This window comes from Ornithorhynchus anatinus, chromosome 9, assembly GCF_004115215.2.
Source record: "Ornithorhynchus anatinus isolate Pmale09 chromosome 9, mOrnAna1.pri.v4, whole genome shotgun sequence".
NCBI lineage: Eukaryota > Metazoa > Chordata > Mammalia > Monotremata > Ornithorhynchidae > Ornithorhynchus > Ornithorhynchus anatinus.
The window spans coordinates 61,072,303-61,090,712 of NC_041736.1; the positions used below are offsets into that span (position 1 = coordinate 61,072,303).

General features: G+C 49.5%; 1 protein-coding gene and 1 non-coding gene across 2 annotated transcripts in view; one reads left to right on the plus strand and one right to left on the minus strand.

Moving 5' to 3' along the window:
- The window catches only part of CAMKMT (calmodulin-lysine N-methyltransferase), a 215,968-nt gene that overhangs the window by 194,396 nt on the left and 3,162 nt on the right, over positions 1-18,410 (minus strand). The window contains exons 2-3 of the mRNA XM_029072444.2: positions 11,633-11,805; positions 7,668-7,732 (exon numbers count right to left, since the gene is read on the minus strand). Of these exons, the coding sequence (XP_028928277.1) occupies positions 7,668-7,732; positions 11,633-11,805 (238 nt within the window). The remainder of the gene's footprint in view (positions 1-7,667; positions 7,733-11,632; positions 11,806-18,410) is intronic.
- On the plus strand, positions 8,201-8,305 carry LOC114814469. The gene has a single exon (XR_003762262.1). It is a non-coding gene; the product is annotated as a U6 spliceosomal RNA (small nuclear RNA).

The following is an 18,410-nucleotide window of genomic DNA, read 5'->3' on the forward strand; positions in this document are numbered from 1 at the left end:
AGCCCCACATGGGACAAGCACTGTCTTCAACCTGACTAGCTTGTATCTATCTACCTCAGCACTTAGAACAGTGCTTGGCACATTGTAAACGCTTAACAAATATCATAATCATTATTATTACTATTATTATGATTCTAACGATGACGCTGGCCTCAACGAGAAGCCCGTTTAGAAAGACGGTGGGGTAGAAATGCAGATGAGCATTGGGGGAATGAAACCCCTCGCCTTCTGCTGCCAAAACTATCCAGGGGATTTGGGGACAGAAAGGGAGAGGCGGGAGAGGGATCTGTGGGGACACGAGGCAGCAAGTCCCTAAGGGAGTGAGAAGCGGGAAGCGTTCGGCAGCAGCAGACGGAAAAGATGGCCAAGGCGACCTCGGCTTAGAGTGAGTGACAGGTCCATGTGCTGCCGGAGTGGCTGTTCCTCTCCTGCCGGGAAGGGCCCTGATCCTCCCCTCCTCCCAGCCAGGGGTGCCCAGCACAGCCACCCCCTACCCCAGAACCCCTCCAGCCCCCCGAGAAACCCAATGGGAGTCAGGAGGAGACCGGGCATCTAAAGATCCTCCCCAACCGGCACCCCTGAAACTCAATCCTCATCTTCTCTCCCAAACCCGGTCCTCTCCCAGACTTCTCTATCACCGTGGATGGCACGACCATCCTTCCCGTCTCTCAGGCCCGCAATCTCGGTGTCATCCTTGACTCGTCCCTCTCGTTCACCCCACACATCCTATCCGTTACCGAGACCTGCCGGTTTCACCTCTACAATATCGCCAAGATCCGTCCTTTCCTCTCCACCCAAACGGCTACCTTACTGTTACGGGCTCTCGTTATATCCCGGCTAGACTACTGTGTCGGCCTTCTCTCTGACCTCCCTTCCTCCTCTCTCGCCCCGCTCCGGTCTATTCTTCACTCCGCTGCCCGGCCCATCTTCCTGCAGAAACGATCTGGGCATGTCACTCCCCTTCTTAAACAACTCCAGTGGTTGCCTATCGACCTCCGCTCCAAACAAAAACTCCTCACTCTAGGCTTCGAGGCTCTCCATCACCTTGCCCCTTCCTACCTCTCCTCCCTTCTCTCTTTCTACCGCCCACCCCGCACGCTCCGCTCCTCCGCCGCCCACCTCCTCACCGTCCCTCGGTCTCGCCTATCCCGCCGTCGACCCCTGGGTCACGTCCTCCCGCGGTCCTGGAACGCCCTCCCTCCTCACCTCCGCCAAACTGATTCTCTTTCCCTCTTCAAAACCCTACTTAAAAATCACCTCCTCCAAGAGGCGTTCCCAGACTGAGCTCCTCTTCCCCCTCTACTCCCTCTGCCATCCCCCCTTTACGTCTCCGCAGCTAAAGCCTCATTTTCCCCTTTTCCCTCTGCTCCTCCACCTCTCCCTTCCCATCCCCACAGCACTGTACTCGTCCGCTCAACTGTATATATTTTCGTTACCCTATTTATTTTGTTAATGAATTGCACATCGCCTTGATTCTATTTAGTTGCCATCGGTTTTTACGAGATGTTCTTCCCCTTGACGCTGTTTATTGCCATCGTTCTTGTCTCCCCCGATTAGACTGTAAGCCCGTCAAACGGCAGGGACTGTCTCTATCTGTTGCCGACTTGTTCATCCCAAGCGCTTAGTACAGTGCTCTGCACATAGTAAGCGCTCAATAAATACTATTGAATGAATGAATGAATGAATGAATCCCATTAGTTGACGGCAAGCGAGAATGGGTGGTTTTTTTCCCCTGCCAAGATAATTTATTTTCTCCACAATGGGTTATTAAAAAACAAAAAACAAACAAATAGGACTGGAAACCATCAGTTATTCAGAATTCTGCTAAGGGGAATTTATTTTTTAAATTATTGCCCATTAAAAGATACTATTTTCTCCCTTTTATAATTGAGGGTTCACACAGAGAATGGATCGTTTCCCAAATGAATGCTTGAATATCATAAATAAGGGGGAGACAGAACGGGGGAGCTTTATAGAGGAAGCTCTTTATGGCCCAGACCAACAGGAGGGAGAGAAACATTGAGGCTTCATTTATTTTCCAAAACGGAAAAATTCTCTTCCCTAACAAAAACAATGATCGTGGCAAACGATCACACACTGACATTTATGAATTTCTACTTTCCCCAGCACTATGAAATAAAAATCAATATTTAAAGAAGGGCTCATTTGCTACGTATTTGCAATTATGTCTATTTCTCTTAATATAAATCCATTTTGAGTTGAGCTCAGTAACGCCAGGCACCGGTGCTTTTCGGAGAGCAGTCTACCTCTCCGTTAGAGCCCTCAGGATCCACCGCTCCTCGTTATTACATATACTTTGAACTGTGAATATCCTTTCCGATTAGGAAATGCCACCGGTCCCGAGCGAACCCGCGGGGAGGACGGGTGAATGGGGCTGCAGTTTTCCATCGCCCTGGACCCCCTTCTCCCTCCGCCCCTCTCCCTCTGTTCTGTGAGGCCCCTTGCCTTGCTCTGCCACAAAATCCCATCCTTTCCATGCCACCTGCTCTGAGCCTCCCGCCCTAGCTCTGGGTCCACCCAAACCGGGCCGCCGAACCCCACATTCCCAACACCCCTCGGCTCGCTGCAGAACTTAGAAACCCCAGTCTCGGAAAGGCTCTTTCTCCGCCGCACCATTTAGCCACAGGGACCGTCCAACCTCTCGCTCAACACTTCCCAAGCCGGCTCACTCGGATGGAGCCTCATCTTGCTTTCCGGTGGGTTCTGGGATGGGCAGCGGGCATCCCTGCTGGCTAGGGGTGGTGAGAGGGACCTGGGCTTCAAGAGTCCCCAGGGAGAGGAGAGGAGAGGAGAGGAGAGGAGAGGAGAGGAGAGGAGAGGAGAGGAGAGGAGAGGAGAGGAGAGGAGAGGAGAGGAGAGGAGAGGAGAGGAGAGGAGAGGAGAGGAGAGGAGAGGAGAGGAGAGGAGAGGAGAGGAGAGGAGAGGAGAGGAGAGGAGAGGAGAGGAGAGGAGAGGAGAGGAGAGGAGAGGAGAGGAGAGGAGAGGAGAGGAGAGGAGAGGAGGAGAGGAGAGGAGAGGAGAGGAGAGGAGAGGAGAGGAGAGGAGAGGAGAGGAGAGGAGAGGAGAGGAGAGGAGAGGAGAGGAGAGGAGAGGAGAGGAGAGGAGAGGAGAGGAGAGGAGGCAAAGTTTCCATCTTCCCCAGCTCAGTTTGCAGCTCTGCTGGGTTCAGCTGGGGCCTGAGTTCTGGGTGAGGGGCCTGGGGCTGTGGCGCCCTCTGCTGCTCTTCCCGGGGATATAACCCACCTCTTAAGCCCCCCCACCAAGAAACCTCTGAGGGCGGGGGGGGGCAGTCGAGCCAAAAATGAAAATCAATAAAAAATACTCGACGTTGGAAGCTATTTTGATTCAAATCCCCTGACCCTCCGCCTGCTGCTCTCACGCCCAGCTGTCAGACAGGAAAATGGTCTCATTTTCCACGGCACAACCACTCCGGCACATTCTTCGCTTTTTTTTTATGTTTTGTGATATTTAAGCGGTTACTGGGTGTCAGGGGTTGTACTAAGCGCCGAGGGGAGAAACAAGATAATTGGGTTGGACACGGTACCTGTCCCACATGGGACCCACGGTCTTAATCCCTACTTTCCAACGAGGGAACAGGCTCAGAGAAGTGAAGTGACTTGTCCAAAGTCACAGCAAACAAGTGGTGGAGCCAGGATTAGAACCCAGATCCTTCTGATTCTCAGTCTAAAAAGGAGGGATGATTTCATCCCCATGCTACAGATGAGATACCTGAGGCATAGAAAAGTGAAGCGACTTACCCAAGGTCACACGGCAGACAAGTGGCGGGCATTAGAACCCGGGTATTTCTAGCCTATCCTCTACACACTAGGCCACGCTGCTTCTTGTCTTCTCACCTTCACCTCAAAACATCCCTGCCGGTTTTGCCTTTAAAAGGTGGCTTTGAAACCTCTGCCCCCCAAATTCTCAGCAGTCACCCCATTCTGATGGGTTTCGGGGGGCCCCGGATTTCGGTCGCAGCCGCAATCAATCAAATTTATTGAGCCCTTACTTTGCGCCACCACTGGATGGGCCTTCTCTCTCAAGTCGATGAGCTGCTGTCAAGCCAGACTGGGCCGGGGGGCGGGCCGGGACTCCCTGACAGGTCAGAGTCAAGCCCCGGCCTCGTCTTTACTCTGTCTCATGAACTCAGTCAAAACAGGCCAACTGAAATGAGTGGGTCACCTGACCTGTCCTTCTCTGAATATTGATTTTTATTTCATAGTGCTGGGGCTCAATAAATACAACTGATTGATTGAAAGAAGAAATTCATAAACGTCCTTGGGAGCATTTGCAACAATCATTATTTTTTTGTTAGGGAAGAGAAAGAATTCTATTTCAGTTTTGGAAAATAAATGAAATCTCAATGTTTCTCTCTTTCTCTCCTGCTTGTGTGTGCCATAAAGAGCATCTTCGGTGGTGCTCCCCTGCTTTGTCCCCATTTTTCTTATTCATGATATTCATCAGCACCCACTCTCTGCACAGGGGGCTTGGGGCAGTGATGTTAAGAAGCCTTATCGGCAGCCATTCTCTGCAATTTCTACATGAAAGGAGTCTTATTATGTAAGACGATGATCGGGAAATTAGACTTCATCGTCTATGCTATTTATTGAGCGCTTAAGGTGTGCAGAGCACTCTACTAAGCCTTGGGAGAGAACAGTAAATACAACACATTCCCTGCCCACAATGAGCTGACAGTCTAGAGGGGGAGACAGACATTCACAGAAATGAATAATTATAACATATGATTTATAGATATGTACACAAGTGCTGTGGAGCCGAGGGAGGGGCGAACATCAAACGCCCCAAGGTCACGGATCCAAGTGCGCAGACGATGGAGAAGGGAGAGGGAGCCGGGGAGAAGGAGGCTTAATTGGAGAAGGCCTCTTGGAGGTGGTGTGATTTTAGGATGGCTTTGAAGGTGGGGAGAGCAGTGGAGGACGGGGGGAGTTCCAGGCCAGAGGCAGGACGTGGGAAAGGGGTCGGCGGTGAGACTTCTGCTAGAGACTGCTTTCCTCTGATGATAAGTGGAAGAGAGGTCCTGAAAGCAGGGTTGACATCTTTTAGAGGATGCTGCCAGCTAGTGGCCTTGATGTAGACTGAAGTGCTCAGGTGTGCTGTGGGGAACCTTTCCTCTCCGCCCAGGCAACCCTCCGGCCCTTCCTGCCTCCCAGGCCCCCATACAGGACAGTCACTTGCCCACCCCACCCTTCTCCCTCCTCCTTAGGTTGTCAGCCCCTCAGAGGCCAGGAACCTGGTCTACGTCTCCCCTGCGTATCTTTTTCCCAGTGCTTTGCACACAGTAAGCGTGTCACCGGATGAAAACAAAAAGTGATCCGGTATTGGATAGAGCAGTGGATAGAGCACGGGCCTGGGAGTCAGAAGGACCCGGATTCTAATCCCAGCTCCATCACTTGTCTGCTGGGTGACCTTGGCAAGTCACCACTTCCACCTGCCTCAGTTACCTCATTCGGAGAACGGGGATTAAGACTGTGAGCCCTATGTGGTACAGGGGCCGTGTCCAACCCAATTACCTTGTATCTACCCAGCGCTGCATACAATGCCTGGAACATAGAAAGCACTTAAATTCCACGATTATTACTGTTGCCCAGGGCATCAGTCAAGGCGTGTGGACTACTACGCAACATTTCTGAAACCTAAGTTCACTAGGAATTTACTGGAAGAGGACTGAGTTTACTGCTGTGTCCACTGTCCCATTCTTAATCTAATCCCTTTCGAGAAACAAAGAAAAATAGAGGAGGGAGAGTCGGGAAAACTGGATGTCAATCTAATGGGAAAAGGTGTTGATTGTGGCCCTGATTCGAAAACTAACATAGCAGATGGAGCTTTATCTTTTCCTAAAGGAGGTTAGAGAGGAGTATAATGACTGTCTCTCCTGAGGGAGAGCCTTTACCACAATCATCCCGGCCATCCTGCCAGGAGAAGTGACCATCTGGCTGCCCGTGTGATATTAGGACATCTACCAACCAACTAAGGCATAAAAAGGATGACCATGAACGTGCAGGATCATGGCCCTTCTCAATCAATCGATCTATGGAATTGATTGAGCTCTTACTGTGTGCAGAGCGCTATTCTAAGCGCTTGGGAGAATACAGTAACAACAGAGTTGGTAGACTCGTTCCCCGCCCACCAGGAGCGTAAAGTTTAGAGGGGGAAAGAGACATTAACATAAATTCTGGTTGTGTACATAAATTCTGGGGGCTGAGGCTAGTGTCCAGCCCGGCCCTACTGGTAGGGGAGGAAGGTGAGGTTTTAACTTCACCTGCTGCTGCTCCTCCAAAAGCCACCAAGAGATTCAGAAAGAGGAAACATTTAGAAAGAGAGAGTAACTTGGTTGCCACGTCCTCTCTCAGCTTGCCGGAATGATGTCTTCCACTCAAGACATCCTACGTGGTTTTTCTGCACGCAGGGCCGGGACTGCCTGGGGTAATCCCAATGCCAGACAAAACCATTCCAGAGACTAACAGTGCGATGGAGAAGTACTTCCGCCACCTTTTGAAATATGAGGGCCGAAAGACGATGGGTTGCAGGCGAAGCAGTTTGGGCTTTGCCGGATGAACCTGATCGATTCTATTGATAGCTGCCACAGGGGGATGGTGCCAGTGACCCCGCTCTCTCAGACAAGACCCCACCCACACTCGGGGCTGCCAAGCGCTTAGAACAGTGCTCTGCACACAGTGCTCAATAAATACAATTAGTGGAAGGATGGATTGATGGGCTGCTAAGGAAGGCACCAGCAGGGCGAAGGGCCAAGGAAGATGGGTGTCGGAAGCCTGAGACGCTGAGCCTACCAGGGTAGGCTCGTGGGTAGAATTTTGAGGATTCCCCTAAAATCTATCACAGCCTTTCCTCATCCCCAGCCAATGCTGGCTTAGCAGCGAGGGCTGGTGGAAAGAGCACAGGCCTGGAAGTCAGAGAACACTGGGTCTAATCCTGGCTCTGCCACAGGTCTGCTGTGTGATTTTAGGCAAGTCACTTCACTTCTCTGGGCCTCAGCTACTTCATCTTTAAACAGTGTTTAGAACGGTGTTTAGCACATAGTAAGTGCTTAACATATACCACAATTATTATTATTATTATTAGTGCTTAAAGGTGACCTTTTGTCCACTGAAAAATCCTCCGCAAAACCACACTCGCTCCGAATAACCACCGCCCAAGACTCTTCCCAACCGAATCGCCGAACTCCCCACAGACCCCAACCACCTAAGCTACCCCCCAGACCCAAGAGAAGACTCCAGGGGGACCATCTCCCTCAACAATTAGCCCTGAGGCTCTCGCCCTAGAACCAGAGCCAGACGACAAAAAGCGACACCCTCGCCTATCTCCTCTCGGCTGGAAAGCAACATTTCCTCCTCAACCGCTAGGACTCTTGATGAATCGAGTGGGTCTATGGGAAGAAAATTCAAGAACTACTAAAGACCATTTACCGCATCTTAGTTGGACTGCTCGCTGTTTGGTAAGAGCATACTGGCTCTGTGTGGCTTTTCTAGAAGAGTTCACCTATTTTTCCACATAGGCTCCCAAGTAGGTAACACACAATTGTAACTTTACATGTTTTACAGCAATGTTTCCTCTTGACCAAATCCTTCAAGAGCAATACACACAGAGTGGGGCGGGGTGTGACTTACAGACATTTCCTGTGTTGTCAAAGCTGGTCAGGATATCTTGGACGTTTAAGGATCCCTGGTTGTGTCTGAAAAGTAACAGAATGCATTCTTTCAGAATTTGGGCACGTTAACATCATTTCAACAAAAAAGTCACCGTGATTTCTTCAAGTCTTTATGTTACTGCCAGGTTCTTCATGCCTTCCTACTCTTAAGGTATTTGTTGGGAGCTTACTACGTGCCAGACACTGGACTAAGCACTGAGGTAGACACAAACTAATAAGATTGGACACAGTCCTTGACCCACCTAGTGCTCCCAGTCTTAATCCCCATTTTATAGATGAGGTAACTGAGGCACAGAGAAGTGAAGTGAGTTGCCCAAGGGTACACACAGCAGGCAAATAGCGGAGCTGGGATTACAACCCAGCTCCTCTGACTCCCAGGCCATGCTCTTTCTACTAGGCTACGTTGCTTCTCTAAACAGAACTGTTCAAGGCCCAAGGTTCAACTACTAGAGGGTAAGGGAAAATCCAGAATGCAGAGATCTCTCAAATGTTCTGGCTACGGCAGCCACATATTCTAAAATTTGAATGATACAGAGAAGATTTGCATGGCCCCCGTGCAAGGATGACACACAAATTGGTGAAGCGTTTCATATTTTTAAAGCCTTTTAAAAGCACATCTCCTCTGACCTTCCCCAAGCCCTGATTTTCTCTTCTCCCACCTGCGACGCCCTTTCACTTGGATTTGCAGCCTTTATTCATCCCACCCTCAGCCCCACTGCATTTATGTCCATATCCATAATTTATTTCTATTAACGTCTGTCTCCCCCTCTAGACTGTAAGCACATAGTAAGCGCTCAATAGGATTGAATGAGAGCAGGGAAAGTGTCTACCAACTCTGTTATATTGCACTAGCCCAATCATTTAGTACAGTGCTCTGCAGGCGGTAAGCGCTCAATAAATACGACTGATTGATAAAGAAATAATCCATTTCTCGAAGCCTTTCCGTCACTAAAACATGATGGAAAAATGCACTTGGGGGTTTTCTGCGTCGTTCAATGTACATTTTGAGAAGGACAGGAGGTTAAGCTTAAGCTCGTAATAGTTCCAAACTGCCAGTTCAGGGGACAGATATTTTTGCCCAGACTCAGCAACCTATTATCATAAACTCTTGCTTGGCCATCTACTATGTGTGCATCACACCTGTGCAACTGGGGAGACAGCTCGCTTGAAGCTTATAAGGCTTAACATTCTGGGTTGGAGCCCAGGAGAGAAGCTGCCCAGCCCCTAGACTACCAACCCTTCTCATCAACCCCTGCTCCTGCCCAGGAAGGGTGAGGATACAGCCGCAATAAGAGGCCATCTCAATCAATCAATCAGTTAATCGATAGTATTTATTGAGCACTTATGTGCAGAGCACTGTACTAAGTGTTTGGGAGAGTACAATATAAGAGAGTTGGCAGACAAGTTCCCTGCCCACAATAAGCTTACAGTCTAGAGGGGGAGGTGGACATTAATATAAATTATGGATTTAGGGCTGAGGAAGGGGTGAACCAAGGGTGAAAATCCAACCGCAAGGATTTGTCAGGGAAGGTCTCTCAGAGAAGTGCTTTCACTAAAGCTTTGGGATAGAGATGGCCTGTCGGATATGCCGAGGGAGGGCCCAGCCAGGGGCAGGAAGAGGGCAAGAGGTCGGCAGCATGACAGTTGAGATCAAGGAACAGTGAGTAGCTTGGTATTAGAGGAACGAAGTGTGCAGACTTGGTTATAGTAGAACAGTGAAATAAGGTAGGAAGGGGCAAGGTGGTTGAGCGTTGTAAAGCCGAGGGTAAGGAGTTTCTGTTTGAGATGCAGGTTGATGAGCAACCACTGAATGCTTGCTGAGGAGTGGGGAAACAAACTGAACGTTTTTGTACTAAAATGAACTGGGGAGCAGAGTAAAGTAAGAACTGGAGAGGGGGGAGACAGGAGGCAGGGAGGTCAACAAGGAGGCTGATGCAGTAATCAAGATGGGATAGAACGAGTGCTTCGATTAACATGTTAGGGGTTTAGACAGAGAGGAGAGGGTGGATTTTAGTGTTGTTGTGAAGGTAGAATCGATAGGATTCGGTGGCAGACTGAACATGTGGGTTGAATGAGAGACAGCTGAGTCGAGGATAACGCTCCTAAGGGAGTGTGCACAGCTGGGAGGGGTTTGGGCTGCGGTCGTCTTCGCCACCCAATGCCCCACTTGTTCTAACGAGGTAGCACCAGTAAAAAAATCACCCCCACGGACCTGGCCACGCGGAGACTTGCGTAGACCCAAATCTGGGGGTGGAGCCTCTGGCTCTTGCTCGTCATCCTTTACCAGTATTTCTGGAGTGGTCAGTGGGTGCGGGCCTGCCTTAGGCTGATCTCTAATTTCTAGTTTCTCCCCCCACCAGGCTCTTGTGTCATTTCCCTTACAACCGGCTTGGTGTTCTAGAAAGATGCACCATGGCCAAAGACAAAGTCATTCTTGACTTCTTGTCCATCCTACACTCTCGAGACAAGCAGAAAGTCAAGAGTGCCGGCCTACTCATTCAGTGGTCTCCATGGCAACGGGAGTCCGCTACAAAGGATGGGGCCTGTTCAGACCTCCCGGCTCTTTCTGCGCCTAAGCCGTGTACACATTTATGAATGAACGGCATCAGCTTTTCAAAGGTCCCAGAATACTTCTGGAATCTTAGAGCTGCCATAGCAAGAAAACTCTTCCAAGGCCAACCTTTCAGAAGGAAACCGATTCTAGTCTGCAGCCAGGTGGGTCATCCCTCTGGCCCCCATTGAGATGGAATTGCAGCTTGTGAAGAGGAGGGAGGAACATTTAAAAGAGATTTTTCCCATGAACACTTCCCGCCACGGTGCAGAGTAAGGTAGCTTCATACACTTGAGCTCTCTTTCTGGCCATGCAAACAGAGGAGTCGAGGCCCTCTTGGGTGAAGTGCCAAGAGGTAGGCAAGGCATGACAAAATCTGTTTGCAATCAATCACTCAATAATATTTTTTGAGCACTCACTGTGTGCAGAACCTTGCCCGATAAAACCCACTTTCCTCGACTCCTCCCCACTTCTGGGTTGACTGTTCACTTGGATCTGTATCTTTGGAGCACTTGGCATTCATCCTACACTCAGCCCCACAGCACTCATGTATATACCCGCATTTATTTATTTATGCTTATGTTATTTATGTCTCTCCCTCTACGCTGGCCCATTGGATATGAAGAGGAGGGAGTTCCAGGCCTGAGGGAGGATGAGGGTGAGGGGTCGGCAATGAGATGGATGAGATTAAGGTATGGTGAGTAGGTTGGTGTTAGAGGAGTGAAGTGTGTGGGCTGGGTTGTAGTAGGAAAGCAATGAGGTAAAATAGGAGGGAACACTGGGAATGAGTGTTTTGAAGCCAATGGTAAGGAGTTTCTGTTTGCCAGAGAAAAATGCCTTGAGTAACACATGCCAGAACTCAGTACTGTGCCCTGCACACTCCAGAATTCACCAGAGCCTGATGGTTAGAGCAAGGACCTGGGAGTCAGAAGGATCTGGGTTCTAATTCTGGCTCGGCTAATTGTCTGCTGTGTAACCTTGGGCAAGTCACTTCACTTCTCTGTGCCTCAGTTCCCTCATCTGTAAAATAAGGATGAAGATGGTGAACCCCATGCACAAGGACTATGTCTAACCTGATTAACTTGTATCTACCCCAGCGCTTAAAATAGTGCTTAGCACAGAGTGCTTAACAAGTACCATAATAATAATAATGCTATTATTATTATTATTATTATTAAGGAGTTGAGGTTGGGGTGGCCCTAAGATGACTACATTTCTGATGACCTCATGAGCTTAGGTGGTCCTAGCAAGTTTCGCCGGAAAGTGCTCCCTGGATATCCCCGGGGCGAGTAAACAAGGTGTCAGGGGGGGCCTGGACCTCAAGGGAGAGACCAAAGCCCTCAAGAAGATCTTAACTCTCCCCAGACTGTTACCTCAGAACGACACTGTATTCAGGCTGAAAGGCACTCGTGTATCGAACCCAGACCCCAGCCTCCTCCTCCGCTTCGCTTTTCTCGGCTTCAGTCACTGAGAACAGGTTAAACGACTCAAATCTTCTGATGGACACGTGTCGCAGGTGATCGTCCAGGCGTTTCTGCTTCAGAACCTTGGAAAACAAAACCAAAAGAAGCGGTCAAACTCAATCTGGGGGCCCCGGCTGAGCAGGTCAGAGCAGAAGCCCAACTAAAAGATGGGCGACAGGAAAAGACGTGGCAGGAATCAAGACGTGGATAGAGCCCGGGCCTAGGAGTCAGAAGGACGTGGGTTCTAATCCCAGCTCCATCACTTGTCTGCTGTGTGAGCTGGGGCAAGTCACTTCAATTCTCTGTGCCTCAGTTACCTCGTCTGTAAAATGGGGATTAAGACTGTGAGCCCCATATAGGAAAGGGACTGTGTCCAACCTGATTATCTTGTACCTACGCCAGTGCTTAGAATAGCGCCTGGTATATATTTTCGTTACCCTATTTATTTTGTTAATGAATGGTACATCGCCTTGATTCTATTTAGTTGCCATTGTTTTTACGAGATGTTCTTCCCCTTGACGCTGTTTAGTGCCATTGTTCTCGTCTGTCCGTCTCCCCCGATTAGACTGTAAGCCCGTCAAACGGCAGGGACTGTCTCTATCTGTTGCCGACTTGTTCATCCCAAGCGCTTAGTACAGTGCTCTGCACATAGTAAGCGCTCAATAAATACTATTGAATGAATTGAATGAACATAATAAGTGCTTAACAAATACCATAAATAAATAAAAAACGTCAGCAGCCTCGGTCCTTGGACAGTGACCTTAATGTTGGCAGATACGCTGGACGCCACCAGGCCAAGTCCTGATCTCTTCATGGTGGCGGGGAATCCCACACTCCTGACCCAGGAAGACCACCAGGACCACAAGGGACCTCGAAGCCACAGCTGGCTGAGGCCTAGCCCGTAAGCCAGCCCAGGGTGGCTGGGCCAGAAGGAACCAGAGACTTGGACAGTCCCTTCCCAGCAGCAGCCAGGAGCCGTGCCAGCCCCGGCCCGGCCCGAAGAGGTTAGCGAGCGGGGGTGGAGATTGGGCCACGGCCTACGAGGCCTCGCTCCAAAGCTTTGGTTTTCTCAAAAATAACCATCCGAAAGAAAAGCTTTACTCTTCAAAATCTCGGGAAAGTATGCCGTAGAGAAGCAGCATGGTCTAGTGGAAAAAGCACAGGCCTGGAAGTTGAACATGGGTTCTCATTCCAGCTCCACCACGCGTTTGCTGTGTGACCTTGGGCAAGCCACTCCCTTCTCTGTGCCTCAGTTACCTCATCTGTAAAATGGGGATTAAGCCTGTGACCCCCCCATATGGAACAGGGACTGTGTCTGCCCTGATTAGCTTGTAGCTACCCCAGCACTTAGAACGGTGCTTAGTGCATTGTAAGTGCTGAACAAATACCACAATTTTAACTATTGCCATATCAAACCATACCATTCAAGGCAGTGTGCCCTGGGAGAAAAGAACCCAGGCCTGGGAGGCAGGAGACTCAGGTTCAAGTCCCAGCTCGGCCACTGGCCTGCTACATGATTTTAGGTGAGTCACCTAACCTCTCTGGGCCTCAGCTTCCTCATCTGTAAAAATGGAGATAAGACTCCTGCTTTCCCTCCCTCTAGATTGTCAGCTCGTTATGGTCAGGGAACAGGCCTGCTAAATCGGTTGTATTCCAACAAGCACTTAGTACGGTGCTCTGCACATAAGTGCTCAATAAATACGACTGATTGATCGATTGTCCCTGTGTGGGGCAAGGACAGTATCAAATCTGCTTATACTCTATGCCAGAACTTAGCACAATGTTTGGAACAGAGGAAGCACTTAAATGCCCCGATGAATATTGTGATTATGATTACTAATAATAATAGCCAAAGCCTATAAGATAAACCACTTACAAGAGCTGAGAACTATTCTTTGGTCTCCAGTGCACTGTGAAGCCTCTCATCTGGAGAACGTCAGGTTATCAGGCTCTGACGTTTCTTCGTCAGATAATATGCACGCACCTGCCAGTCTGCCGGGCACCATCTCAAATGTTCGGCAGACCTGGCCGACGCTCTCTAAAACAGGCATCCGGGCATCGGGGCCAAAGCCTGCCAGGCTGCTGTGCCCTTCTGTATGGTAGAGTACTGGGCAGTGCTGCATAACTTGGTGCCGGCTGGCAGTCTGCCCACCCACACCTAACCCTCTTCGTCACTAACACCCTGGAGCGTCAGCCCCCGTCCCTGTCCCGGAGGGCAGGGAAGATGCCGCCGAGCCCTGGCACAGCAACGAGGGGAGAGAGCAACCCCCAGGTCCCGTCGGCTGGTTCGCCGCCAACCAGGCTGCTCCCTACAGGGATATGGGTTGAATCCAAGTGGATCAAACGTTCCTTAGACACACTTCCAGTTCCCCAGAGGAGCAATGACCAACTTAAACGGGCAATGGCTATCGGAGAGGTTGCCAAATGTTTGCACTGTTTTCCAAGGGTAGAGAAGGCACTCTTCGCATTTCTTCGTTCGGCAATAAAAAGCTTCCTCAGTCAATGGTATTTATTGTGTACCGAGCATTGTACTAAGCACTTGGGAGAGTAAAATTCAATAGAGTTGGTCGACATGACCCCTGCCCACAAGGAGTTTACATTCTACTACAGTCTCTAGACGGTAAGCTCACTATGGTCAGGGAACATGTCTGCTAATTCTGTTCTACTGTACTCTCTCAAGTGCTCAGTACAGTGCTCTGCACATAGTAAGCACTCAATAAATACCACTGATTGATTGATTGATAGCTTACATTCTACATTCAATTTCCAAGTCAGGTGTCTGGGGGGGGAAATAAATCACTCATGCATCATTTTCAAATGACTTGGTTTCCCCAAAAGCTCCTTACAGAGCAAGTTTTGTTGTAGCCAGTGTAGGCAAGTGAACCGGCTTGCATTTTCCCGGCCATGACAAATCCCTTATAACTACCGTGGAAGTCCGGGGGCAGTTTTCCAAAGGAAAAAGCAGAGAGACAGTCGTCCCTGTATTTCTGATGTCCTCCCGGTGAACTTCAAGCCTCAGTAGCTGGCCTTACGTCGCCAGGCTAAATGACCGAACCCCAGGGATTCAACGGCTCAACGGATCCGATGGGAAATGGTCACTAAGTAAGCCAGCAAGCAGAGGGAATGGAAAAAAAATAATCAAAAGTCGATCCAGAGCTCCAGTCGAAACAACTAGATTGCTCCTTTGTGGAGAGTGAATAAGCAATACTTTTATCCTCTGGCTTCAAAACGCTTCCACAATACGGTTGATATTTAACACATCTTATTAAGTGAGCTTGGTTTTGGTTAGATGAGCTCCCTGAAACATTTGTGAAATTTGCATGTCGGTGATTGCCAAGCAACAAAGCTCTGGTTGCTTAATTCTATTTTGGCTCGTTTGGTTGGGAGGCTTCAAACTCCCACAAAGCTCACCTGGCCTGCAGCAGATCATTTCACCTCTCTCTCCTATCTCTACTTCACTCTCCATCTTTCTCTCCTCGCCACCTCCTCTATCTCTCTCCTTCTTTACTCTTTTCTCTCTCTCTACCTCCTATCTCTCCATCTCTCCTCCTCTCTCTCTACCTCTTCTATCTCTCTCTACCTCTCTCTCCTCTAATAAGAATAATAATGATGGTCTTTGTTAGGTACTTACTAGCACTGTCCTAAACACTGAGATAGATACAAACTAATCACAATGGACAAAGTCCATATCCCACCTGCGGCTCAGTCTTAATCCCCATTTTACAGATGAGGTTACTGAGGCACAGAGAAGTAAAGTGACTCACCCAAGGTCACATGGCAGGCAAGTGGCAAAGCTGAGATGAGAACCCAGGTACTTCTTACTCCCCAGCCTGTGCTCTATTAATGACGGTATTTGCTAAGCGCTTTCTTTGTGACATGCACCGTTATAAGCGCTGGGGTAGACATAAGGTAATCGTGGTGTCCCATGCGGGGCTCACAGTCTTCATCCCCATTTTACAGATGAGGTCGTTGAGACCCAGAGAAATAAAGTGACTTACCCAAGGTCACACAGAAGACAAGTGGCGGAGCCAGGATTAGAACCCACGAGCTCTGACTCCCAAGCCCGGGCTCTATCCACTGAGCCACGCTGCTTCTCTCTCTCTCTACCACTCCCTCTCCCCTATCTCTACCTTGCCTTACCTCTATCTCTGCTCTCTCCTATCTCGTGACTGTTTCCTATCTTTCTCTCGTCCATCAGTGATATTTACTGAGTGCTTAATGTGTGTAGTGCACTGTACTAGGCGCTTGGGAGAGGACGATACAATACAGTTGGTAGACATCATCCCGGCTCACAAAGAGATCACAGTCTAGAGCGGGAGACAGACTTTAAAATAAATGACTGGGGGAGGGATGGAAGTCAAAGTAGTTAAGGGGAAGAGACACAAACGCAGAGGTGAAGCAAAAGGGAATCCTAAAACCCGAAGGACCTCTTGGAGGAGATGGGATTTTCTCTTTCTCTGTCTCTCTCTCTCCCACCAACCCCCTATCTTTCTAAAATGATCTTTCTTCACTACTCCTCCAATCAGTAGAGATTGCTCCTGGCCACAGGACTGACTATTCCCAAGACTTGGCTCCATAAATAAGCCTTGGGAGGAATTCCCAAAGGCTTCCCAAGCGGGGGCCAGGGGAAACCCTCTCCGTCCCCCTACCTCCATTTTCCAAAGAAGGAAATTGAGACGAACTGAGACAGGCTACGGGGTGGATCCAAAAAGGTTCCAAAAAGCTGATGGCAAAGCTGCAGACAGGTTCCTGAAAAGCCCCCGCAACTTGGCATGCTTATTCTAATAATAAAAATCGTGGTCTTTGTTATGTGCTCACTAGGTTTCAAGCACCGTACTAAGCGCAGGGGCAGATACAAAAGAATCAGATCCCACATGAGGCTTACAGTTTAAGTAGGAGGGAGAACAGGTATTGAATCCCCATTTTGCAGAGGAGGGAACTGAGGCAGAGAGAGATGAAGTGACTTGTCACACAGCAGACAAGTGGCAGAGCCAGGATAAGAACCCAGGTCTGCTGACTCCCAGGTCCATGCTCTTGCCATTAGGCCACACCGCTTCTGAAAGGGGAGCCACCGAACAGTTGGCGTCACTGGGGTGGAGCGGATCATGTACCCTTCCAGTCCGCTCAGGACGGTCAGACTTCCTGGTAGAGACTGGATTTTGGGGACACGGGCCCATCATCTCTTTGAAAGAACCGGGAAGGAAGGGAAGGTCCTCGGCAGCCTCAATGGAGAAACGGAGAAGCGGCGTGGCTCAGTGGAAAGAGCCTGGGCTTGGGAGTCATAGGTCATGGGTTCGAATCCCGGATCTGCCGCTTGCTAGCTGTGTGACTTTGGGCAAGTCATTTAACTTCTCTGTGCCTCAGATACCTCATCTGTAAAATGGGGATTAAAACTGTGAGCCCCACTTGGGACAATCTGATCACCTTGTATCCCCCAGCGCTTAGAACAGTGCTTTGCACATAGTAAGCGCTTAACAAATACCAACATTATTATTGTTAAATAACATGGCCTCGTGTAAAGAGCACGGTCTGGGAGTCAAAAGACCAGGGTTCTCATTCCAGCTCCGCCCCTTGTCTGCTGTGTGATCTTGGGCGGGTCACTCTACTTCTCTGTGCCTCAGTTACCTCATCTGCAAAATGGGGATTCCATCCTTGTTCTTCTTCCTAAACTGTGAGCCCCATATAGGATCTGATGATCTTGTATCTACCCCAGCACTTAGTGCAATGCTAGAAACATAGTAAGTACTTTACGAATACCACAATCGTTATTACTATTATTACTAAACATCCCAAGTTCTGGAGGCTTTTCAGGAACCTGATCTGTAAAATGGGGATTAAGACTTTGAGCCCCATGTGAGACAGGGACTGAATCCAACCTGATTACCTGCAACCCTAGCACAGTACCTGGCACATAGTAAGTGCTTAATACCACTTAAAGAAACAACAATCCTGCATCGAACACCACATAGTAAGTGCTTAATACCATTTGAAGAAACAACAATCCAGCATCGAACAACTCGACTTAGTTGTCATTCTGCCATTTTGTGACCGTAAAATGGTGAAAGGTCAAGCAGTTCCCATTAACTCTGTCCAATTCCAGGCACGAGAGCAACGCCTGCCAGGGTACCGAGGGAGAGCACCGTCCATCTGCTTACGCTCTGGCTGAGGACGGAAACTACTTCAGCTCCCGCGAAGTCGAGGCTGGCGGGGACTTCTGCCATATAGACAGCCTCCTGTTCCATAATATGACAAAAAGGTCATCAGCCACGGTAATTGACAGCCTCGGGACATCCAGACAAATTAACTGGGACCTCGATGCCATGTTGGAGGCCTGGGAGTTTCCCGGCCGTTAACAGCGTCTGCTCTTGGCCGGCTGAGAGGGCAATCAAGTCTCACGTGGAAGGTCTAACCCGGTCTGCCGCGGGAACTCGGAAGCCCTTTTTGCCGGCCCAGGGCCGGAGAAGAGTACGGCTGCCGCCCATGTCCTGCTTCTACCCTCCTCCTTCATATCCAACAGACAATTACTCTCCCTCCTTTCAAAGCCTTACTGAAGGTACATCTCCTCCAGGAGGCCTTCCCAACTAAGCCCTCCTTTCCTCTTCTCCCACCTCCTTCTATATGGCCCTGACTTGCTCCCTTTATTCATCCCCCCCCAGCCCCACAGCACTTATGTCTATATCTGTAATTT